Here is a 24,036-nt window from a genome sequence, read left to right on the forward strand (position 1 = left end):
AGGAGGTAATAGGGGTCTGCTGCCGGTTGCAGTAATCCATAGGTCCGCCGTTTACATGAAGTTCATGCCCAACAATGACGCTTATTAAAGCAAAATAGCCATCCTGCCCTCATTCCCTCCTTCTCACCAACTCAAATCCAAACTTCGGCACCATATCAATCTGCATAAAGTCCACATGACACGCCACGCGTTGGCACCTCATCTCCACCACTAGACTCTCCGCCCCGGTTGGACAAGCGAAATCCACTGTTGTGCTGTTTGGCTTGGCTGTGAGGTCTAGCACGCCGAGCAGCTCTCCGCGCACGGGAAGTGTCGAATACGATAAGGTATCATAATCGAGCTCGTCCATAGTCGAGACGGTGGCTGAGGTGGCCGAGGGTGCGATAAGCTGCCAAACTTCGATTTCCGTTACATCTCCCTTAGTTGTGAGGTCCTTGGTACGCGCGGAGATCTCCGGAGGCGGCCGCCAGGAGAGTGCACAGGTGTTGGCGCCAGTGGAGGGGATGGGGAAGCGCATAATTGTCGAGTCCTTCTCTTGTGTCAGCAGCTTCACACAGAGCGGTAGACACAGAGAATATGTGGATGGCTTATTAAAGAGAATGAGGAAGGACCAATTAGGGAATACAGACCTCGACACTAACATAAACCTGCACTCCGTTACCGAACACGGCATTCTTCACTTTACGGCTCACCCGTGCAATTCTATCCGGCCAAGCGTGGTTATAGACTTGGGGAGGAGGCATGAATTTCGCCACCCTGTCCAATCCCACCCTAGAATCGCCATTGGGGAGGGCCTCGATTTCAGAGTCCGATAATGGGTAGGCTTGATACTTTGATAGTGTACTGGGAAGGAGAGCGACATTCACAGCTGATAGTAGTGCTAGGGCGAAGGAGAAGTAGAGGACCAGCTTGGGCATTTGAGAGGGCTTAGATGGCGCGAGGCCGGAGAGGTTGTCTGAGGCTTCCAACAAGGGGGCAGAGTGGTCGTCCTCAGAGGAGGAGCGCTTCTCAAGACTTGAGCTGGAGCTCTCGCCATCTTCGTGTAGCGAAAGAGGCGTATACTGAGAAGAGCTGAACTTTTCCTTGGAGGACATGGTGAGGGCGGTCAAAGAGAAGAGCAGAGCGAGAGGAGAGAGGGAGGCCGTGGGTGAAAGCAAGTAATGGTAAAGCAGGCGATGGCACCCGTACCAGGTAAACCGCCCAGAAAATAGAACTGTACGCCTGGTATGCCATACTGCTCACCCCACTCGCCCAAATTTCACCCCGCTCACCAAAGAGATAGTATAGTTTCAGTGCATTAGCACCTTGGCATTTCTGCTTTTCCAAGAAGATCCCTGTGCGTTGTCATCGCCAAGAAGGCGGGACGGGTCGCCCAGACGCCTGGGACGCCTCGCCGCTTAACTCCGCCCTCTAAAAATATAGTAGAGTTACAGTGCATTAGCCTGCATGGCCAAGCAGACCCCTGTATGCTGTCATCCGGGCCAAGAAGGCGGAGACCGGTCGATATCTATAACTGCCTCCGTGTATCATCTAACGCCATCCAACTTGGCGACTAGTCATTTGAGGGGTATGACTGTGACGGCTTCTTCTGACAGGTAGGAAGAGCCTGAAGGGGGTGAGACCGTCTGACCTCACTTCATCTTGCAATTTTCACCTTGCTGCACTTGACAACTGTCCACCATGACCTCCCTCCTCTTCCTCTTTGCCCTCAGCATCAGCGTCAACCTCACATCCGCCGCGCACGCCGGCTTCCATGTCCAGTTCCCATGGATGACCCGCGGTCCAAACCCTAAATCCCGACCAGGGATAGATCCGTACAACCCTTTCTGTGGTATGTTCTTCTCTGTCTCCAGTCTAGCAGCAACGTAGGCTGATACACAGAAGGGGAGATAATACATAACCCCCAACGATACGCCCGCAGCTCCCGTAGTTTCCTCTCATTTTCTGGTCATCCTGGCGACCTTGTAACGGCCCTCTATACCACACATAGAGTGCCAAGAAAGAGAGATGACTTCCCCCACATCATCCTACAGGATGTGCCCATCCAGTCTTCAGGGCAGCTGTGTGTGAACGTCACGATACCATTTGAGACTAAGCTCGACGAGATGGGAGTCATGTACTTCGAGGCGAAGGATCCGAAGACAGGAAATGTGGAACACTATGTCAGTTTCTCCGGCTTCCAAATAGTAAAGCTGATGCTCATGCAAAAATAGTGTTCCGACGTCAAGATGGCTGACATAGAAGCTCTTCCGGAAGAACATCCGGCTATGTGTGCGGCTAACAACGAGACACTTATCCCGATGCCGGATGAGTTTATGTAGATGCACGCTGGATAGCTGTGATGTCCTGCAATTATCATGTGAATATTGCTTCTAAGCGTGCAACTTTGTGCCTCTCTCTGCAATCTATTAGCTTGAAATAAAGCAGATATCTAGGTTGGTAGCTCCTCTATTCGTTTCCATTAAATCTAAAATAATCATCGTAATTCGACTGTTATCTATAGCGTGTATGAATGAACGATCCGCCGCCAACATGCTGGTACACCTGTCCGAAGAAGGCCAAGGAGGGAGCGTTAAACCGAAAGTAGCATTAGGAAAAGCAGATTACTCGCGAGAGGGTCAAGGAAGAGAGCAATAGATTCTTACTAGCCCAGCTTTAGCATGCTATACAATGTATAGAGAGACTGAACATAATACACATACATGCGGAGAAGATAGCTGAGATACTGGTTGATATACTCTGCTTATATATACGTAAATTGCTATGTAACGACTGTGGTAAAAGAAATACCCCCAAATAGGGCGCAAAATTGCTGGATTGCGGTCCTCGACTATGGAACATGATATAGTAAGGCTCATTCCATGCTAGACCTCGGTTATTCACAGCCGAGCAGTGCCTAGACGGCCGCGACCTCATCCTCATCCAAGATGTACTTGTGGCGCTTCTCGAGGGCGCTCTCATCCTCATCCAAATAGTACTTGTGGCGCTTCTCAAGGGCATTCTCGTCCTCGTCCAAGTAGTACTTGTGACGCTTCTCGAGTGCGTTCTCGTCCTCATCCAAGTAGTACTTGTGACGCTTCTCGAGTGCGTTCTCGTCCTCATCCAAGTAGTACTTGTGACGCTTCTCGAGTGCGTTCTCGTCCTCATCCAAGTAGTACTTGTGACGCTTCTCGAGGGCGTTCTCGTCCTCATCCAAGTAGTACTTGTGGCGCTTCTCGAGAGCGTTCTCATCCTCATCCAAGTAGTACTTGTGGCGCTTCTCGAGAGCGTTCTCATCCTCATCCAAATAGTACTTGTGGCGCTTCTCGAGTGCGTTCTCATCCTCGTCCAAGTAGTACTTGTGGCGCTTCTCGAGTGCGTTCTCATCCTCGTCCAAGTAGTAGGTGTGACGCTTCTCCATCATATCATGGACATGGCCAGTCGACCCGTCGGCGCGGCGATCCAAATCAGTGATAGGAGCCGCTGCGGACGGGATGATATTCAGGCCGAAGCTGGCGAGGCTGAGCAGGGCGGTCAGCTGCATTGTTGGAGTTTTGCGGTACGCGGATGCTTTTGTTGAGAGAGGTAAAGAGGAGGCTCGTTAATGAGATGTTATGCTCGTTATGCCCTTGGGGATTTATACGTTTATCCGAGAGAGAACAAGTGTGCTGACTGAATATAGAAGCGGGCTGAAGTACCACCTCAAATTGCCAACTCAAACTGCCCCTCATCTTGTAGAGACGATCACTACTAAAAAGAGCCAAAAATGCATGCTTGGATGTAGTTGTAAATTTGTAATGTATAGGTGTGATCAGCTCTATAGACACGCCACGCCCCCACCTCGCTTCGGATCGCCGTCGGAGTGGGTCCGGGGAAATGGGACGTGCATAACCTTGTACACACAGGGTCCACGGTAGAGTAGAAATAAGGTCAGCATTACCCACAATCCATACTTCTCACCACCTCTTTAGTCCTAGCTGTAAGAGGGGCACGATAATCCATCACGCTAACCTCATCGAACTTCATTGCCAAGCCACTTGGCGAGAAAGAAGCCCAAAGCAGGGTGTAGTCTAACCGATGGCCCCCAAGGGTGATCCCGTGTCTAGGCACTTTCGTGATGACTAGGGTAGTATTGATTATTGTGGAGCCTCATATTGCCTACATGGGCTTTTCGCTTACTGGCACCCTTCACTTGATCGACCAAATCTTTCGATAAAGGCTGTGGCAAATAGAGCATCTTGGCGGTTTCGTCTTCTCCTTCCCCCTCTTTTCGGGCCCATCGTAACTTGCCCGCCCATACCAGAGCAAATACGGCCATAGACTGTTAAACACTATTAGCCCGCTCCTGATGTGGAACAAATTCCCGTCCCCTTCTGCTCTCTCAAGGCACCACCATCACACCAAGATGCTCCCCAAGTCTCTGACAGCCCAATTACGCGGCCCCTACCTCGGCCTACTCATAGCGTTGAGCGTATGCCTCGTCCTGAACTTTGGCGCCTTCTTCTTCTCGCTCCGCATCTTAACACGTGGAACCCGGGAATACAGTATGCCATATCCCAATTTCATCTCGCACTCATTACTAACGCATGGTAGCCTATCTCGAGGGCGACCGACCTCGTGAGCTCCCCCTAAAGGTTCGCACCATTCAAACCGCCTTCAAAGATGACCCTGACCACTACGGGATGGATGGCATCACGGCCACGGCTGAATGGAACGCAATCCGCCCTCCCGGCAAGGGTTTCGTTTTTCTAGGGGAGGAGCACTACGCATTTGGTGTGTCGATGTGGCACCAAATACATTGCCTTAATCACATACGCGCGGCGTTTGTCAACGGGGACGACGGGTCGGACCATACAGAGCACTGCTTCCATTACCTACGGCAGGGCATTCTCTGTGCCGCTGACACAACCCTAGAGCCAGGTGGCACGAGCATGAAATTGGCTAATGGGGATACAGTCGCTTCAAACAGACCAAATGTGCATACCTGCCGGGACTGGAGACAGGTACATGATTGGTTGGAAAGCAAGCATAAGGAGTGGACACCGGAGATGTATGAGAGGCTTAAGGAGTCTAGTTCATAATATAGTATAGGATGGGAATATAAAGACTATGCGTCGTATGGAACTAGACAACTATTCTTTTGGGGGGTTGTGTGAAAGAGTAAGCAAATATGTGTGCAGAACCAGTTGAGCAAGGCACATCGCTTTTCGTTTCCTTTTACTAAGAACGAGAAGCGAGGTGGGGCGGAACTCAACTCGATTGAATGTGACCCGTCTGTGAAAGATATGATATCAGTTTAGTCTAGTACCCGTCACTCATCCGTATACTGATAACATAATGGCCAACTCTCCGTATCAAATACCTGCCTTGGCGTCACGGGCACACTCTGTACGTCGAATGGCATGTGATAATCTGCATGCGCGTCAAGGTCATAGAGTGGGTTGCTCATATTGTGCGGGTTTAGGGGTATACCGGAAAAGGCCGCGAAGTTGGACGGGTGGTGGCGTTGCCACTGTACAACTCATGTTAGTAGCGTTGCACTGCATTAGACACATGGAGCGGGAAGTTAGTATAAGTGCGGGGGGCGTACCTTACTCCACAACCGGTCAAGTTGTGCATGATGCAGCCAAAAAAGCGGATCATTAGGTGTGAAGCTGATTCCCATGCCTTGGCAATCCTTCTTCGGGAGGATTTTTGGGCAGTCTCCCGCCAAGTCGCCCCCAACGAAATTGTGTACGTGGTCATGCATTAGTTCCATTGCGTACTGGAATCTGAAGAAATCGCCCGTGGTTTGCTCGGTCGAGTTGCGCACGAACTCCGGGCCAAGCGTGCTGTTTTGAGGCCGCTCATGAGGGTACCAGCCGGTTATAAGCGTCAAATTCCTCCGCAGTGGGTGCGGTATTGGCCAGGAAAGCTCGAAGTTCCCAGTGGACGGGGCAAAAGCGCCAGTGGTAACGGTGCAGTCCGCCTCAGGGGAGGAATCGCAGTCCCCCGTCCCACCCAGCCCGGACTCCGGTGAGTCCTCGAACACTGGCGAGCTGAACAGGTCTGCGTGATCGCGCGACCAGTCCCAGTATGGCGTTGGCCCACTGTACCCGCAAGTGTGGCGGAGGGAGGTGTCGAATAGATAGGTGAACCAGCGGTCTGCTCTCATGTAAGTATGCGCTTTAGGAAAGCAAAGAGGGACGGAACGCACGCCACGGCAAAAAGTAGGCATTTCTATGCGCGCTGTGCTCCACTGATGCGTGCGAGTAAGAGAAGTCGTCGTATAGGCTCCTCTTCCCCTCAAGCACCGTCTGGTTCATCGTCAAAGATAGCCGTTCGTGTCGTATGCTTGCTAAGCACTGCATACTCGGCATAAGCAAAGTACGCGTTACCTATGAGGGAGGAAGGAGGGCACACCTTGACAGCTCCCACCCACTTAGCTTTCTCGCTATTCGTTAACGTCCGCCATTCTTTGCGTGTCAGCAGCTTGCTACACTTTTGTTGTCCCTCGTTCCATTCCTGCGCATATGAGAGGTGGGCGTTGGTAAGGACGGCGAGGATTGCGAGTACGCAAAGGAGCAAAGTCGAACGGCCCATGGCTACAGTTCAGCCAGGAAGGGAATAGAGAGCAGCGAAAGTCGTAGTATTAAATAATAGCCTAAATATTTAGCTTACTATGCATGATTAACCCCGCTCTTCCGCGCTCCCCTTTTGCTAACAGTAAGAAGCAACCCTCCTCACCCACGTCCGTCTTGAAGCTACAAGCACAACGATGCGTACCTCAATCTACCTCTCCCGCTTCCTTGCCCTCCTCTTCTGCATCGTCTTCCCCCTCTACCTCGCCATCCGTGGTTCCGCCTGGAAGTCTGACATCGCATTTCTCCTCTTTGGCCTCCACGAGCGCGCTGCCCTTCACATCAAGACCATATCCCCAATTGCTGCCCCTCTATCACCAATTGTCGCCAAAGCCTTCCAAGCTTTTGGTGAGCCCGCAAAACCCGTACGCGTACCTGAACGCAGGAGAAGGAAGAGATACCCCTCCCTTCCCAATGGACTGGCGCACTGTATCAACTCCTTCGAGCAGTATCCGTTCCTCGCAGAGCAAGTGCTCCAGCGGAAGCATGCGCGGTATTCCAAGCAGACGCCTGCGCAGAAGGCGATAAGCAACCAACTCGGCTATCCTGCACATTTCGAGAAAGCTAGGAAGGGGATTGAAGTGAATGCCCGGTTCTCGGAAAAGATCGCACGGATTGCGAGGGAGGCTTACCATACAGGTCCGCTAGCGTTGGAGGATGTCGAAGACGCGGGATATGGAGGTGTGGACCTGGCGTTTGGGCATCTTTCGCGAGACTGGAGTACGCAGGGCGTAAGGGAGAGGCAGGCCGTGTTTCCGCCTGTTCTAGATGGGCTTGAGCAACATTTTGGCGGGAATGTGAGAGGGACCAAGGTGCTTGTGCCCGGAAGTGGTATGGGCAGGTTGGCAAGTGATATCGCTGATTTAGGTGCGTCCATCTTATTCTATTAAGTTGAAGACCTGACCTCACATCGGCGCAGGATACGACGTCACGGCCAATGAGCTGGACTACGGCTCCATCCTGGCCTATCACCTACTAACGAACCACACGAGCTCGCTGAATCAGCACACCTTGCAGCCCTTTGTGACCAAATGGACGCATCAGGCCAATCCCTCCTCGCGCTACTCCACCGTAACTGTGCCGGACCACTGGCCAAACAAGGCCGTCAAGCTCGTCGAAGGCGACTTCTTGGAGATGTTCCCCGAGGATGGTGAGTTCGACGCTGTCGTCACGCTCTTCTTTATTGACATTTCCGATAATGTGATTGACTTCCTGAGCAACATACATCGGCTGCTAAAGCCTGGTGGGGTGTGGATCAACCTTGGGCGTACGTTGTCCTTCCTTGAACACTAACATTTATATTTCTCTGGTGATCTGTTTATCGCCGAACACGGGCTGACGTGTACTCAGCGCTGAAATGGGGCACCCACACTGCTCTCCAACTCTCCGCGGAGGAAGTGCTCCAGCTGGCAGATACCATCGGGTTTGATGTGGACCATACATCAAGGAAGAGCATCGACAGCCTGTATTCCGAGCAGCCAGATACGTTGCTGAAGTTCACTTATGGTGAGTGCCTGCTATTTTGTGAGGAGCGAGGATGGTTGCTGATGAGACGAGCAGTTACGCAGTTTTGGACCGCGACGAAGAGGGAGTAAAGGGGTAAAACGGAGGTATTGTCTTTTCCAGGCTTTGAGTTATATATTTTGAAAACAAACTACATTGAAACTTTCCAAGACCATAGATGTGTTCTCTATGAAGCCTTGTTCGATAAACGAGTGGTAGTAGAGCCAGTGAAAATCGTCCCTTGAAAACACGGGGTATGCGGGGGAACACTAAAATGGAAAGGGAAAGGTCTCGAGTGCCAGGGGAGATTCTATATTCTCTTTCTATATTTATTCTCTATATTCACTATATTCTCTGTGTTCTCTTTCTCTATACTCTTTATATTTTTTATACTCGTTATATTCGTATTAATATGCTATGAATACATAAACCAGATCTGCGAACCGGTTTGGTCTCATTGCATCATCCCGGCAATGTGCTCCATAGGGAAGAACATCATTGATCTTCCTTTTCCAACCCTCACAGTCAACATGGCTGATTTCTCTCGCCCAACGCGTCGTATTAACTCCGAGGGGAGTCAACGACGGAACTCGACTCTCTCGGACTCGATCTCAGAAGCCCGCAACTCGATCCGCTCATCAACAGACGACTTGTTTCTACCTCGTGTAGCAAAAGACCATGCACTCTCAACTGAAGAATCAAATTGGCATTCTGCACCCCTCGGGCTAGCCCTCCTGCCTGCAATTGCAGGCATTTTCTTCCATGAAGGTAGTTCCTTCGTCACCGACGTCACATTACTAGTCTTGGCCGCGATATTTCTCAACTGGTCTGTCCGGTTGCCTTGGTATATCCCCCAATATGACTCCCTCTATCCAAATCAACCCCAATACCAATCCAATCTAATAGGGATTGGTACCGTTCGGCCCAGGCCATCCGACGAGAAGAAAGTGGATTCCCCGCGCCCGACGATCCCCACGAACACGACCAAGAGCACCAACCCCAACACAAAGAGGCAGCCATCTCCGAGCTCCAAATCCACGAGCTCGCCGCACTAGCCGCCTGCTTCATATTCCCCATAATCGGAACCTGGCTCCTCCACGCCATCCGCTCCAGCCTCTCCCGCCCCTCCGAAGGCCTAGTATCAAATTACAACCTAACAATCTTCCTCCTAGCCTCCGAAGTCCGCCCAGTCGCCCATCTCCTAAGACTAATCCAAAAACGCACCCTACACCTCCAACGCATCATAACCTCAACAGACCTAAACCCAACAACCCTCCAAGACCTAACAAAACGTCTCGAAGAGCTCGAAGCCCACGTCGCCGAAACAGCAACAGCCCGTCTCGCAACGCAAAACCTCTCCCCAAAAGAACAAGATCAACCCGAAACTGCTTCCATCGTCGCACACGCAGCCCTTGAATCCCGTAAATCTATCCAACCAGATATCGAGGCCCTTAATCGCGCTGTTAGACGCTACGAGAAACGGTCCGCCCTCTTCACACTGCAGACTGATCAGCGCTTCGTGCGCCTCGAGACCAAAGCTGCCGATGCGCTTGCGCTGGCTGCTGCTGCGCAGCGGTTGGCGGAGTCGCGGCGTCCGAATTATGCGCTCGTACTGCTGGACTGGGCTTGCGCGTGTATCGTCGTGCCTGCTCAGATTGCGCTGTCGGTTGGTGCTTTGCCTGGGCGTGCGGTCTCGGGGTGCTGGGATGCTGCGAGACATATGTTGATCGGGCGGAAGGTTAGCCCGCAGGCACAGCCGCAGCCGAGATCGAAGTCTAAGTTTGGGTTGAAGGGGAAGGCTGGGGCTGGAGGTGTAGGTGAGGTGGGATCGTCGGGTGCGTATCGACAGGGTGGTGGGATGGCACCGCAGCGGCGGTCTGGGGCGAGGAATGAAGATGGAGTCTGATGGGAATATATATGGAGTTCTTTCTGATTTAATTTTTGACTGAAGATATTTAGTGCGCTGTGAGTATTGGAGAAACGGGCATTGGGTACTGGTCAAACGATCGGTATATTGGCGTTTATGTATAGACTTGAGCGCTTCCGTGGCATGATCTACCATATACCGTAGGATGAGAATATCATCGAATACGAGGTTGCCCAGCCTGTATCATCAATTTTTATGGGCGAGGAAACATGAAGATATAGCATTCGTACAGCATTATACACATTGAGACAACGCCATGCAATCGAGCATTTCAAAGGTCTAAGTCTGAAAGACACTAAAGGAGGACTGCATGGGAAAAGGAATCAAGACCGACCCCCAGATGGGCCTCGATCATCCACCGCAACCATTTTTAAGAATGGCTCAATGATTGATCGCCTTCGCTCTTCAGTTATACGGCGGTCTTTCTCCTTGGGTGGCAGTGGAGCAGAGGCAGAAATAAGGACGCGTGAAAATATAGATGCTAAAGCAGCCTCAACTGCTTGTCGGCGTGCTACCGACGGGTTCTGGCTCGTCGGCTCAGGGCTGGTGCTAGTGGATGTGTCCGTAGAGCGGTTCTTGCGGCGGAAACTGCCGCTTGTTATGAAGGCACTAGCGGAAGCTGGAGTAGGAGATTGAGCTTGATCCGAGCCTGTAATTTCAGGTTGCCTATCTGCCGGCTCCTCGGGTTCGCGCTTTCCTTGTCTGGTTAATGGGACCATCGGGGCAGCGGAGGTTACTGGGGCCACTTCATTGGCGATACGGGCGAGCATGAAAGTGACAAACGTGAATGATACGCTATGTGCTGGTGAGTATGATAGGTGCTCAAGCACCCAGGCCTGGGTTTCTTCCCAGTTTCGAGGAGGTGCTTTGCTCTTCTCGCGCGCGATTATTTGCTGCTCCATGTCTTGCCATACTTTCGCCGTGACAATGCCGTCTTGGAGAGCGTTGAGGAAAGTGAGGAGGGTTTCAGATAGGACCTCTAGCCGGTGGAGAGAGGATACTTCGGGGGTAAAGATTGAGCCAAGGGACTTGTTGGTGTCAAGGGCTTCACGCGCGGAAGTTTGCAGCACAGCACGCTCCTGTGGGTCCTTTAGAGTCCACGTATCAGGCTGGAAGGGCCATGCTCCCCCGGATAGATCCGTTGCCCATGGGGCTTTGTGCTCCTCGGATTCGCCATTTGTCATGCTCCACTCCGCAACAGCGCGCTCTGTCAGCTCGGAGATCGCCTCAGTCAGTCGGAAAAGCTCGCGGGGTGCGGACATGCGAATTTCCGCGGAACCATCCGTGCTGGATGGATGAGGGGTGTCTGATTCGGCCAAACTACGAGCACCTGCTTCTGGCATGCGAGTCAACTCGTCGATACTGCAACCGAAGCAGGTGGGTAGCCAACGGCCGTGAACAGAGACAAAGTGGTCGCGGCCGCCATCGACATGAAGGACCAGGATGTCTTCCAGTTTGACCTTTCCAATATTAAGCAACCGGACGAGCTCGATGCTGCGCACGTAAGCTGTGACATCGACATTTGCTACTTCTCCAGGGAGCAGAGTATGGTTCCCAGGCGAGGAAGTCATCGCCTGGCCAGTTTCATGGGCCGTTTCTCCAGGCTTGGAGACGTGGATAACAAGCCACGATGGTGCTTGTGCAATGGTCTCGTCGTCCACATTATGCCGCTCTGCAAATGAAAAAGTGGCTGCGGTGCCGCTAGTGTTGGCAATCGTTAGCGACCGCTGAGCTGGCACATCGAAGGCAATATCGCCGAATTCGATGGCGTCAGGATCTTTCTCTGAATGCTTTTGGTCGCCATATTTATCCACCACAACAGTGAGATCGGGTCGAGCTTCGTTCTCGGCCTTGTCCAATTCACGGGCCACTTCTTGATGAACTTTTGCTTTGAGTTCGCGATTGACTGCATCGAAACTCAGGGTAAAGATCGCACCCAGAGGCTTGTGGTCCGACGAAAGGATGCCTTGATATGCCACGTAACGGTCCAAATGAATTGGATCGTGGGAAGAGTCCAACGACGCAACTGTGACTGCATCATCATCGGCTTGATCTTCGTCTGATTTGTACTCCTCGCTGTCTGCACCGTCTGCGTCAGGGTCATATTCAAACAAGATATTATCATCGGCAACAGCCTTGTCCAGCCCGCTAGCCTTCATCTCCTCGTCCTTCTTTCGGGCCACCTCCGCTTCCTCGTCGAGCTTTTCATGTCTCAGCTTATCCCGGCGAGTGCGAAAGAGAATCCGATCACACCAGCTAGGACCTCGTTGCTTCTCGCTCGTATCAAACATGGCCACACTCCCGACATCATATTTGTACGTCGGCAAGAATGTGATGTGGCCTTCCCGCCAACCCTTGTGAAAAGCTGCTCCTTTTCTCCGTTGAAGTCCAAGTTGATCGTGTGGGAGGAGTGAGGAAATTGTAGTTTGAAGAGACGCTGGGTCATTATGAGGATCGATCTCTTCGTCATTGACAGGTTCGGTGGCTACCTTCGTCAACTCTTCTTCGGGGGGAGAAGAACAAGGCGATGGGTTGCCAGAATCGGTCGGAGAGTCCTCGGAATGGCTTGATGACTTCTTTGCATGGCGCTCTTTGTCGTACTCATTGGCAGTATGCCGAGCGAGGACTTGGCGCACGTCGTCACCAGAGATATCATCAAGGCGGTAGTTGAGGTCACCAAACCAGAAAGTGAAATCTTCATTTCCAATTGCTTCGCCCGATTCGCCCGACTCGTCAGTCTCGGTCCAAACTGGGTCAAACTTAGCACGCTGGACAATTTGAGAAGAGTCCCAGTTGCGTCGCTCCAAGCTGGCTTTGTCGGACCCTGCCGCGAGATGACAGTTGATAAAGACTAAACGGGTCGTTTCGCCCAGGACAAGGCGCGTTGCCACGGCGCCCTTGTTTCCCATGTACCCCATCAGCCCGGTACCAACAGAGGTACTACTGACAGAAGAAATGCTGGCTCCAATTGCGGGCGATGCATATATCAGAAGCAACAAGCCAACCAGTTGGACTTCAGCGACTAACTGATATCCTTGGGGTAGCGCGTTTTGGACTGCTTCCTTCCACCGCTTGGACGGTGCCAGGTCGACATATGGTCGCAGAGCTTCCGTCGGGGAAGATATATCGACCACTTCTTGCAAACCTAAGACGTAGAGGTCTATCTCTTCGGAACTGTAGTGAAAGGTTCCTTTTTTGGTGCCGTCTGGTTTCTGCTGGTCATGCTTGCTGGACGATTGAGGTTCTGGATCCTGTGCATAGTTCGCCCCAGAGAACCTCTCGCACACCCCGCCTCCTTGAACAAACCACTTTCCAACGTCCTTCTCGGTGCCGGAGATGCCGGCTACGTTCCACGTGCCGACCTTGACTCGGATAGATCGCCGGCGGGTGTACTCGGCTTTCCTTTCTCTGACCGCACGTGAAAGTGACAAGACGTCGAGTTCTGGATTTTTCATTTCTTGGGCGTATTCTGACGCGTGGCCCTTCTGCTCCGTCGGAGACGAGGACGGAGTTGGTGATTTGGTGCTCATGATGTAAGAGTATATAATAACACCCTCTGGTGAGAAAGTTTCTTCGCCTCGTTTGATTATGGTTTGAGGTTCGGTAGGACAGCAGAATGTAGCGTGGTGTATGTATGAGTGTGTGCGCTTGCGCGGTTCTTATTTCCGGCAAGGGAAAATAGGATGTGAGAGTTGTCGCGATATAAGAATGAAGTGACGATGACTACCAATAGAATAAATAAAAAGAATTGAGCGAATCAGTTGTATAATGCGACAATGGCTCGGTCATTTCATCACCTAGGTTCATCCCACCAAGATTTAGAAGGGTCGTATTGTACTGGCGTAGAACATAGGGAACAGGGAGTATGTTTGGGATCGATCATAGAAGGAATCAAATATATGCCAGTATCCAAATATCTCACTTGAGGTGAGGGAAGATGTTCGAGAGTAGAAAGTAGAAAGTAGAGAGAAGCGGATAAGCGCGAAGGCGGAGCAATGACGATATGCCCAAGCTCCTTCCATATCTTGCAAACCTTCCAATTCACACAGAAAACATGACTTCACGTAAACCTCGGAGACAGAACAATCACAATCCTGTCAACCTCACCGATTATGAATCCGACGCCCCATACTACTCCGACATGCAACAACCTGCGCCCCCGCTCCGCTCGAACGAGGAGCTCAACCTCTCCGTTATCCGCCGCCACAAGCCATCAGTGACTTCCATCCTATCACTCGCCCCCTACGCAGTAGTCTACATCTTCAGTCCCACCACAAAACAATGGGAAAAGAACGGAGTTGAAGGAACACTATTTGTGTGCCAGGAAACTCAAGGTGACCTAGGCGAAGAGCGCTACACTGCCTTCGTGCTAAACCGCCGTGGGTTGAACAACTTTGATCTCCCCCTCACCGACGGCGAAAATGTTGAAATTACAGACGATTATGTGATTCTTAAAGCCGAAGAAAGCGCTGAAGGCGAAGCCGGACAGAATGGCATCGCCGACCCTTTGCACCCGCAGAATGTGCCCAACAACCAGAACGGCACGAACAACGTCCGCATCTACGGTCTCTGGATCTACTCAGAGCCGCCGCCAAACTCCACCGCAGAGAGTCGTACCATAAATGCCCAGATGATTCTTGACTGTGCCACCCACGCGGGTGAGAGCATGAAGCTAGCTCGCGAGCGCCTCGAGGCAATGCGTCAGAACAGCTTGCACCTCGCAGCAGCAGCGGCTTCATCAAAGGCTCCCCCGATAGAGGAAATACAGGCTGGTGTGCCTATGGGACGTCAGATCTCCCTAAAGGATCTATTTGGCCAGCAGCGCGCCCAGGATGACGGTTGGAGTGTGCGCGCACACCATCTAGCACCGGAGCAGCAGCAGGCCAACTATCAACAAATGATGCCTCACCAGATGCCATCTCCTACTCCCCCGCCACAGCCTCAATCCGATGTGCTAGGGGATCTATTCCGGAGGGCAGGACTAGCCCAACAGGGAAATGGGCAAGGGCACTAGAAGAGTGCTAAATTGTTTCTTCGGGTTCCTCAATCATTTGTAAATGGCGTCTAGCTTATGATTTATTTCTGCATATTTGAATAGCTTTGGGCTCTTTGTCATTCGGATGGGAATGGGCGTGGCGTAACGTCTCTTGAGATACCCGTTACAATCTGCGCTAATGGCGAAATCATTTGTCTTTAGGTAGTTCCTGTCTATTCCAATGCATAGATTGTAAAAACTGCCTCTCCCTTAGGCCACAATCTGCCTAATCATCCCCGCAACTTCTCGCGCCATCACATCGCTGTGCTCTATAAGATGTCAGCCAGGCTATGTATCATAATAAAATTTATTAAAGGCCACTTACTCAAACAAAAGGCATGCGGCAAGCCTTCTTCACAAACAACCATAGTCGGCCCCGCCTGTCCTCCCTTCTGCCCGCGCATGGCAACAATCTCATCCCTCGTCTGATCAGCTACCCAGTGATCATTACGACCAAAATAGAAAAACAGCTTAGTGATAGGCTCACGAGCCGACGCAGCACCCCAAACATCATCACACCATTTGTCGGAAGTGATAGTCCGCATTTCATCGGCAGCCATATGTCTAGCCAGGCGAAGTAATTAGAAAAGCCAAAACCATAGCCGAAAAAGAACATCACACATACAAAGCTTGCCGTACTCCGCGTGGACTCTTCAAAAAAGAACAGGTAGTGTCCAAAGCATGATCCGGTGGATCACCCATGAAGAGTCGGACCACAGATCGAAGAAGTGATGCCGGAAGTAGGAATGTAAGTAGTCGGGCGAAGAAACTAACCACCACCGCAAGACGAGGAATGATCGAAAGTAGAGTCTAGACAGCCGTGGCCAAGATTAGCACAAAATGCAAATCACGGCATCGGCAAAAGAGACAGAGGGGGTGGGGATTTGGTAAGTACCGTCAATTTCTGTCCTGAAGGCGACGCTGCAATATCCTTAACTGTCGGGAAGAGCATTGCTCCACCGACAATATCGAAAGTGCTTTCTGGCCTCGCTTCGCGGTGCCGTCGTAGAATTTCCATGGCAATATATGCACCAACAGAATGTCCGATCAGGATGACTTTTTGTCTGCTTCCGGAATTCACAGTACTGTTACCGTTGGTTTCGTCTCCCATCAGGGTAGCAAGTTTCCCCTGAACAAAGCAAATCTGATCTTCCAGGCTGAGATCAATGCCATCGTTCGGCGACGGCGACGGTGAAGGCTGGTGGTGTTCGTCGATTTCGAAGCCGCCGAGAGAACAGCCGTAGATTTGAAATGATGGTGGGTTTAGTGAATATTCCTCTTTTGGGTCTTCTAGATACTTTGAGAGTAGAGAGAGGAATGGGTGGTAGTAGCCGATCAGACCCGGGTTGCCGGAGATGAAGAAGATTGTCGTCTTCTGGCCTGATGAACAATCCGTGGTCGTGAGAAATGTGTTTGGGGTAATTTCGGGTGCCATTTTCTGTTCAGTTTGTAGCATTGAATCGGCTGAGCTCTCTCATGTAGGTTTCATCCAGGGTATAGATGGCTACAGGAATGTTAGGTGGTCTGGACTAGGTCAGTAAGTTGGCTAGGTAAAGATGAGGCAATTAAAGGGATATAACTACATGAATTGTGCCCCTTATTTGTGTATTTTTTTCGCGTATATGATGATCCTGGGGTGTTGAATCAAATTGATTGGAATTGACAGGGAGGTGAAGTTGGATTCGGCTGGTGGATCCAAGCACTCTACATCTAGAGCTAGGTGCCCATGCTAGCCTGTCGACCACCAAAAATATAGATATGTTTATAAAGCCAAGAAAAAGTAGGAAAAGATTCACCGAGATGGATATTTGTGGGCTGGATAGATATTTTGATGGTAGGGCAGATACTGTGCAGGCCCCTACGGCACTACAGATTATTCCAACAGGTAAAGACCACCACGAAGATAGCAGGATGTTGCAACGACTCCATCCGCAGATGCAGGCCTCCTTCACTGGTTGATATCTAATTCCGACCGGGAACATAAAAAGAATAGACACCACAAGGCTAGATCCCATGCATTGCCCAGACGCCATGCCATGTACATCAACATTCAGACGCTAGTTTGGACCATAGAAGACAACACCCCCATAAGACCAGGAGAAAAACGGGCGAGTGCCCTTGAAAAATGAAACGGAACAAAAAGAGGGAATCGCCCAAAGAACAGCAAGAGATGAAATGTGGGAAATCCCGCAACCGATTGTGGTATCTAGGTCATGGAACTGGAAACTTAACTCAAGAAAAACGCCTGGTTTATGAGGTATATTCATCCACCCTCGTTACACTGACTGTCGTCGCGATTCTCCTTCTCATAACTCTCACTCGTCACCTCTGTGCGGTTGTCTGTTTCTGAAAATGGAGGATTGGCCGTTGATCCAATGTTGATGGCGATTCTCTTGGGCGCGGCGCTGGTGCCCATGTTTGTTACGCCCGGCGAGGCATTCTTGTCTGCAAGAGAGCCGGCAGACAGGTTCTTTTTCCGATTCATGATAAAGGCGTTAGAATTGCTACTAGTTGAACTTCTTCGTTTGGGTCCCGGTCCGGTAGTAAGCTTGCTAAGCTCATCGTCATCTTCTTCCTCGCGTCGACGCTTCTCCGCAAGTCGTTCTGGTGGAGGGGGGGTCTGGGTGGGCGGTGATGCAGGAATCTCAGTGGAAGTCTCGACTGGACTGACCACTGGCTGTTCTTCTGCCCCTTCCGGTTTGGTGTCCATAATGTCCTCGTCGTCGTCATCTGGGTAGTCAACCAATGGTTTGACGACTGCAGAGGCGGATTCGCTAGGGGGTTCATCTGTAGTTGCCACACGGTCTTGTGTCCACTTTATCTTGTCTTGTCAGTCGTTTACTTCACTATCTCAATCCAAAAGATACCCACCTCATCTTCATCGTCAGACGTGTTGAAATAATCTTCTTCTGCCGGGTCCATCTCTCTTGCGCCCTGCCAGCGCTGGCCATTGAGAGGAATTCTCCGTGGGGCGTTAGTGTCATCCTGACTGAAGAGTGTCGCATCGGCCTCCGCTCCGTATCCCTGCATCTGATCATATCGCAGAATCAGGCTCTGGAAAGTATCGACATAAACGATGTTCTCGAGCTTCTCGCGATATTTTTCGACCACATGGAGGATAAAAGGCTTGATGTTTTCCCGCTTGATAAATTCGAAAAGTTCAAGACAGGCCGAGTTGAGAAGGTTGTCGCGGGGCATTGTCTCATAGACGATATCGAGAATCAACTCAAAGGTGTTATTGTGTGTCATGAGAGCTTGGTAGAATGTATCTTGGAGGCTGATCAAGGTACGGAAGAATTTAAGGGCGACTTGTCGGTATTAGCTATGGTATCTCGCTAAAAAGAAAAGCTGTATACTCACCGAGTTTGAGGTGTTTCTGGGGTACCCGCAGAAGCTGCGCAACGCGGGGCGCGAGGGATTCACTCTGGATAGAGTTACGTGTGCGGAAAAGATGTTGGCGAACAAAGAAGGTGAGGATATCAACAAGATGCGAGTAGAGGGTTACCTCTTGGAATGTCAAATCATTAACTAGACTCAAAGTTAGCAAAGTCTTCATCAGCAAAGGATCTCACCACTTACGGGATGTGCGATTTGCAAGCTGTTTAAGCGGTTGGAAAAGCCTTTTTGAGGATTCATCGAAATGTTGCTGGACAAATGCATCAGAGAGAAGGTTGTTGGTGCGGACTTTGAAGTAATCGGGTCCAGCCCGACCAAGCGGATCCTGCATAGGAATCTGAGGATCAAGGAGAACCTTGATAGCATCAGCAATTTGGTTCTTGACACCAAGATCGGTCTCCACATGAAGAAGGTCGATCAAGGTGTCTGTAAGTGGTGTCTTTTTCTCGTTGACAGCCTTGAGCATATAACCTCTCATCATGACTGGATCATGATCCAATAGAGCCACCAAAATATCAATTCCAGTTGTGCGCATGGCTGGGTTCAAGTGCTTAACGGCAAATGCTATCACAGCAAACAAGCCATGGCTAATGAAGTTGGCGAATAATTGGGCCCGCGAAGGTGCCTGCAAGTTCTTCGCGATGCCAGCACACTGGTGAAGAAACTGTACGGCGTCATCTTTGCGCCTATGGTCGGGATTTCTCGGGTCGAAGACTTGAAACAGGTCTCGCAGGAACGGCGCATTTGCTTGGATGTGATTCACAATCTCCATTTGATTGAAGAATATGAGGGAATTGAGCACCGAAAATGTCGGGTCGTCCAAAATCCGAGCCAGCACCACATCCTTTAGATATTGCAACCTCCATGTACTCCGAATCTTGCGGCGAATGAGCGCATCCTTAATCGGGACAACTTCCTTATATCGCGATTTATCTGAGAGGTACTGGCGGTGGTTTGCCTTGTGTGTGGGGAATTCAGGGTCATCTGTTGTCATCAGTATCAAGTGAATTGGGCCCTGGATCAGGGTGAAGCTTAGTAGAACATACATTCCAGCGCCCCGACCACTCCGAGGATGACATGATCGGAGACGACGGTTTCGATGATGGTGTTGTCGTTGAGCAGAATGAGAGATTTCATAATGTTGCACAAGCGATGCAAATCGATTAAGCTCTCCAAATCCTCGGCTGTTTCCACAAGCGGTACCAATTTGGCGATGTATTCGTCGCGAATGACGTACTTAGATAGCGCATCTCGACCGTTCTGTGTCATGCTCGCAGCTCGTACAATTTGTTCAATTTCAGGGAGGTTTCCGAGTTCGGGGGGTGGTAATACAATAGACTGGTAGCTATCGAGGTCGTCGGATAAGGCGTCATCTGGAGAAAGAATTAGAGCTGCCAGCTTCCAAACACACGACAAACCTTACCTGCTGAATTGAGACTCAAGAGATGCTGTTGAACGGCACTGACAAAATCCCTTTGAATAGGTTAGTTCATGCGCGCAAATAATTTTATTGATTCCTCACCAAATGACCGCACAACCTTCCGCCTCTTGGAAGCTGAGCGCCATATCCGTGCCATTCTGTTCTGTCCAAACAATCAAAGTCTCTGGATTGCGTGATACAGTTAGTAAAAACAGGACACCAAACAGCGATGATACGATAATGGTGGGATAGGTACCCTGTTGTTTTTGATAGCCATCGTCCTTGGTGATCCGCGTTTCGAGCAGGACGCGATTGGGCAGGTCTTCGGATTCGACAAAGATGCGGGGCTCCTCCTATTGTAAAACGATTAGTTACTGATGATGATAGTGATGCGCTCGGGATTGCGCGCGATGAAACATCGTCGCACCCCCAGTGCGCGCACAACACGCGACAACTCACTCCTAAGATCTGACCGGTACAGAAGCCGGTTCCTCGGTCAAACCAATCATTATCCTTTAGTTCATAGACCTTCACTCGTTTGCGACCATCGGGCGGCTGTATTTCCAGCGCCATGATCCGGCAGGAACAGGGAACGGCGTCTCGTCACCCCGGGCCTGATAAAAGTGGACCGGCGCGAGAGGAGAGCCAAAGGGCGGTGGGGGAAAAATAAAATTAAAAAGTCGGAGGATTGTGTAAAGCCTCGTTCGGAAAAGGTTTCAAAGGGACGAAAAGAGGGAATGGAGGTGGAGATCGCAATGATGAAAGAGTCTGCGGAGGGGATGACGATCGGGGAATAGACCTGGTCCACCTGATGGCCTCGGCAGGTACTTGGAGTTTTTTTTTTTTTTTTGGTTTCCCCTTGGACACAGGTCAGAAAAAAAAAAGCTTCTTTTAGAAGATATAAAGAAAAGGGAACCTTTTGGATCTTCTAGAATTCCTTATCTTTATTTTATCCCTATTTCATGTCTATCTCTCCTTGAGGTACCTAAGGTACCTAAAGTACCTATAACAACTTCAGGCTATATAAGTACCTGAAACTAGGTACCTATGTATATTGTGCAAGACACAAATACATTATATTACTAGGAATGCAGCTTATGCTAAAATTTAGACTACTTCATCTTCGTCATTCTGGTGTTCTTCCGGGATCGGCAAAGCTCTGGAATCCATCAATGTTCTCTCAGGGGTTAAGAATGGAGTCTATAAAGGTATGTCATAAAAGGTATTTATAGCAGCTCTAACTTGTGTACTCTCTGTACTCAGTGCAACATACAATGGAAATCCAATATAATTTAAGATTCATCTATCAATCTATAAATCTATAAATATTCTCTGCAAGGTCAACTGAACGCATGGATCTCCACATAATCACAAGCTATGGAGGGGTACACGGGAAGTACTTCCCGTTAGGCTGGTAGCCTAGCTTTCTCTGTAAGTATCCGCCAAGTACCAGTCCGCCTTCCTTCAAATTGCTGACATAAAAGACCAGATGGACGGCTCTGTCCGCAGCACAGACCCTCACCGCCCCCACTATCCCCATGTTGATTGGCTATTAGTAACATGGAAGATTCTTATCGAAGATTGTCCCGATTAGGAAAGGTTCCAGACGCCTTTTCTCTCGGGTGCTACTAAAGTTTGAGATTTCTGCTTCATCAGATTCACCACCGAAACGGTATATCGGTACACGAGCGACTTCGGGAGTTTTGCGCTCGTTCCATGTTTAAAAAGCTCCCTTTTATTACTCTATTACTTCAATCTGCAACTGGTTTGCCATTCGCCTTCGAGTACAACCCCGCTTTCGGAGCTCGTATCAATCTTGGAATTCACCATGTCTGATTCGAAGGACCAAATCACCGTTCAGGCGTCTGATATAGACCATTCAATTCCCAAGGATGCTCAGACGGGCGCAGGGAGTTCGAGTTCCCCGGAGGAAGCCTCCGAGCGCCCTGTGGCACCTGCGGACCTGATCGATCAAAAGAAAGGGCTCTTTACCTATTTCAGGACTAAAGAATTCTATATCACCGTGATTCTAGGGTAAGTAACCCTTTAAATACTATGAGTGAAAATCTCAAACTCTAACTCAATTACTTATTAGTCAAATCCTCGCTATTGCCAATACCTCGACGGGTACCTTCACAACGCTACTCGGCCAGGAACATTGGGCTGTCCCTGCGTTTCAAACCTTCCTAAACTATGTCCTCCTAAACGCTATTTTTACCTCTTACACGATGTACCGTTACGGCTTTAAGGGCTGGCTCCGACTGGTATACCGTGACGGCTGGAAATGTATGTCCCAATTTCCCCCACATATTCGATATATAGTCCCGACTAACCGATACAGACATCATCCTTGCTTTTTGTGACGTGGAAGGCAACTATTTCATTGTGCTAGCATACCAATATACAACCATGCTAAGCGCGCAACTGATCAACTTCTGGGCAATCGTCGTGGTCGTCATAATCTCATTCACTTTCCTGCGCGTGCGCTACCATATCACCCAAATTGCAGGTATTGTGATCTGTATCGGCGGCATGGGTATCCTCATTGCCTCGGACCACATCACCGGTACCAACGGCGGAGACGTATCCAAAGGCAGCCAGCTGAAGGGCGACCTGTTTGCGCTGCTCGGCGCGTCCTTCTATGGCCTCACCAACACAGGAGAGGAGTACTTCGTCAGCACCCGGCCCGTGTACGAGGTTCTTGGCCAGATGTCATTTTTCGGAACGATCATCAACGGCGTGCAGGCCGGTATCTTCGACCGGTCCTCCTTCAACAATGCTCAGTGGAACGGAAAGGTCGGTGGATACCTCACCGGTTACACGCTGTGTCTGAGTTTGTTCTACTGCCTCGCTCCGCTGTTGTTCCGTCTCTCATCTGCGGCTTTCTTCAACGTCTCTATGCTCACCATGAACTTCTGGGGTGTCATTATTGGTGTCGAGGTCTTCCATTACAAGATCCATTGGATGTACCCGATTGCCTTTGTGCTGATCATTGTTGGTCAACTCATCTACTTCCTTGCCCAGAAGGTCTTGAGTGAAGCCCGCAAGCCGTGGCTTGGGACTAACCAGGAGCGTGGTGTTGTTGGTCTATTCACGGCGAAGAGGAAGATCGTGCATGCCGTCCCTTCTGCTGCGGAATATCATGATCATGACTCTGAACACGTCCCTGAGCACACTCCAGCAGTGAATACCAGCGCTGTCTGATTGTTGACCTCGGTGGATCTTGTTGCTTTGGTCTCCTTTTGTACATTGTCCGGGGATTGTGGATGTGACTGCACATATAAGATGATCTTTTAGATTTTATTCTGTGTGCTTAGTTCGACGCCCGCCAGTCCTTGTCATCGCAACCCTGCTGGTATCCCATTGGGGTTCGTGCTGGACTGGGAGAGAGGAAGATGTTTCTGTTTGCGTGCTTCCAACTAATGCTTAATTCTTTTCAAAAATTGCTACTTCTATCTTGAGATTAAACTACCAGTTTTTATTTCTGCAATAAATCAATACACAATTTACCAACTGTTCTGAGTATCTAGGTATCTGGTCAACGTACGCCCGAAGCAACCTTGGAATATTGATACCCTTAATAATATGATTAAGCTGCCCACCTGGAATAGAAAGATAACCCTATATATCACTATACCAAAGCGAGATCAGAGCCCAATTTGAATATATGGGATAACTACCGCGTCGTCAAGCTATAAACACGTCATAGGACCTATCTTTGATAAAACGAGCATCAAATGAGAAATAGGTATATCCACGAATATTCTGATAAAGTCCCAAAGAGTCCAAAGCCCAGAATCCGTTGAAGATAGACTCCAGTAACCCTAACCCTTCTTACAATTGCACTGTCAAATATCACCGTTGAAAAGAAAAAGAGAAAACAATTAAAAGGCGTGCAAATCCAAGAAACATCCGTTTTGAGCCTCTGTTCGCCTCCCCATCTCCATATAGAGATGATATATAGTAAAAAACAGGCCAAAATTAAATAAAGCAATGTGCAAGTTTCCCATACCACCCCCCAAATAAAAAGAAAAGAGACCTGTGCATCCGACATGAAAAACACCGAGAAAAATGAGACAGCCCATACATAGCCCACGAGCATCACAGATAAAGCGCCATATTTCCGACCATATTCGCACGGGCACCGGAATAGCAA

At 50.0% G+C, this 24,036-nt stretch overlaps 11 protein-coding genes across 11 annotated transcripts; 5 read left to right on the forward strand and 6 right to left on the reverse strand.

The window, feature by feature from the left end:
- Positions 1-109: 109 nt before the first annotated feature.
- PGRI_059500 (uncharacterized protein) lies at positions 110-1,094 on the reverse strand (the record flags this gene model as incomplete). The annotated part of the gene is made up of 2 exons (XM_040793663.1): positions 110-547; positions 630-1,094. The coding sequence occupies 2 exons, from the start codon at positions 1,092-1,094 to the stop codon at positions 110-112; spliced, it is 903 nt and encodes a 300-aa protein (XP_040648518.1).
- A 586-nt stretch (positions 1,095-1,680) lies between these two features.
- PGRI_059510 (uncharacterized protein) lies at positions 1,681-2,321 on the forward strand (the record flags this gene model as incomplete). Its single annotated transcript, XM_040793664.1, has 3 exons — positions 1,681-1,831; positions 1,882-2,162; positions 2,214-2,321. 3 exons carry the CDS (start codon positions 1,681-1,683, stop codon positions 2,319-2,321), a joined length of 540 nt encoding a protein of 179 aa, XP_040648519.1.
- A 575-nt stretch (positions 2,322-2,896) lies between these two features.
- PGRI_059520 (uncharacterized protein) lies at positions 2,897-3,523 on the reverse strand (the record flags this gene model as incomplete). Its single annotated transcript, XM_040793665.1, has 1 exon — positions 2,897-3,523. The coding sequence occupies one exon, from the start codon at positions 3,521-3,523 to the stop codon at positions 2,897-2,899; it is 627 nt and encodes a 208-aa protein (XP_040648520.1).
- Positions 3,524-4,384: 861 nt separating this feature from the next.
- Positions 4,385-5,060, forward strand: PGRI_059530 (uncharacterized protein; the record flags this gene model as incomplete). The annotated part of the gene is made up of 2 exons (XM_040793666.1): positions 4,385-4,523; positions 4,573-5,060. The coding sequence occupies 2 exons, from the start codon at positions 4,385-4,387 to the stop codon at positions 5,058-5,060; spliced, it is 627 nt and encodes a 208-aa protein (XP_040648521.1).
- Positions 5,061-5,290: 230 nt separating this feature from the next.
- PGRI_059540 (tyrosinase family protein) lies at positions 5,291-6,561 on the reverse strand (the record flags this gene model as incomplete). Its single annotated transcript, XM_040793667.1, has 4 exons — positions 5,291-5,491; positions 5,570-6,123; positions 6,176-6,275; positions 6,325-6,561. The coding sequence occupies 4 exons, from the start codon at positions 6,559-6,561 to the stop codon at positions 5,291-5,293; spliced, it is 1,092 nt and encodes a 363-aa protein (XP_040648522.1).
- Positions 6,562-6,736: 175 nt separating this feature from the next.
- Positions 6,737-10,008, forward strand: PGRI_059550 (uncharacterized protein; the record flags this gene model as incomplete). The annotated part of the gene is made up of 5 exons (XM_040793668.1): positions 6,737-7,466; positions 7,519-7,866; positions 7,950-8,105; positions 8,589-8,946; positions 9,009-10,008. 5 exons carry the CDS (start codon positions 6,737-6,739, stop codon positions 10,006-10,008), a joined length of 2,592 nt encoding a protein of 863 aa, XP_040648523.1.
- Positions 10,009-10,352: 344 nt separating this feature from the next.
- On the reverse strand, positions 10,353-13,559 carry PGRI_059560 (phosphatase family protein; the record flags this gene model as incomplete). The annotated part of the gene is made up of 1 exon (XM_040793669.1): positions 10,353-13,559. One exon carries the CDS (start codon positions 13,557-13,559, stop codon positions 10,353-10,355), a length of 3,207 nt encoding a protein of 1,068 aa, XP_040648524.1.
- A 524-nt stretch (positions 13,560-14,083) lies between these two features.
- Positions 14,084-15,043, forward strand: PGRI_059570 (Dcp1 family protein; the record flags this gene model as incomplete). Its single annotated transcript, XM_040793670.1, has 1 exon — positions 14,084-15,043. The coding sequence occupies one exon, from the start codon at positions 14,084-14,086 to the stop codon at positions 15,041-15,043; it is 960 nt and encodes a 319-aa protein (XP_040648525.1).
- Positions 15,044-15,274: 231 nt separating this feature from the next.
- On the reverse strand, positions 15,275-16,499 carry PGRI_059580 (bifunctional triacylglycerol lipase/ester hydrolase; the record flags this gene model as incomplete). The annotated part of the gene is made up of 5 exons (XM_040793671.1): positions 15,275-15,333; positions 15,390-15,497; positions 15,552-15,628; positions 15,690-15,874; positions 15,960-16,499. The coding sequence occupies 5 exons, from the start codon at positions 16,497-16,499 to the stop codon at positions 15,275-15,277; spliced, it is 969 nt and encodes a 322-aa protein (XP_040648526.1).
- An 828-nt stretch (positions 16,500-17,327) lies between these two features.
- On the reverse strand, positions 17,328-20,453 carry PGRI_059590 (SMEK family protein; the record flags this gene model as incomplete). Its single annotated transcript, XM_040793672.1, has 9 exons — positions 17,328-17,885; positions 17,936-18,372; positions 18,425-18,592; positions 18,644-19,444; positions 19,507-19,833; positions 19,884-19,933; positions 19,983-20,064; positions 20,137-20,233; positions 20,340-20,453. 9 exons carry the CDS (start codon positions 20,451-20,453, stop codon positions 17,328-17,330), a joined length of 2,634 nt encoding a protein of 877 aa, XP_040648527.1.
- Positions 20,454-21,708: 1,255 nt separating this feature from the next.
- PGRI_059600 (DUF914 domain membrane protein) lies at positions 21,709-23,084 on the forward strand (the record flags this gene model as incomplete). Its single annotated transcript, XM_040793673.1, has 3 exons — positions 21,709-21,914; positions 21,976-22,166; positions 22,222-23,084. The coding sequence occupies 3 exons, from the start codon at positions 21,709-21,711 to the stop codon at positions 23,082-23,084; spliced, it is 1,260 nt and encodes a 419-aa protein (XP_040648528.1).
- Between the last annotated feature and the right edge of the window lie 952 nt (positions 23,085-24,036).

This window comes from Penicillium griseofulvum (genome assembly GCF_001561935.1).
Source record: "Penicillium griseofulvum strain PG3 chromosome Unknown contig_95, whole genome shotgun sequence".
Taxonomy (NCBI): Eukaryota; Fungi; Ascomycota; class Eurotiomycetes; order Eurotiales; family Aspergillaceae; genus Penicillium; species Penicillium griseofulvum.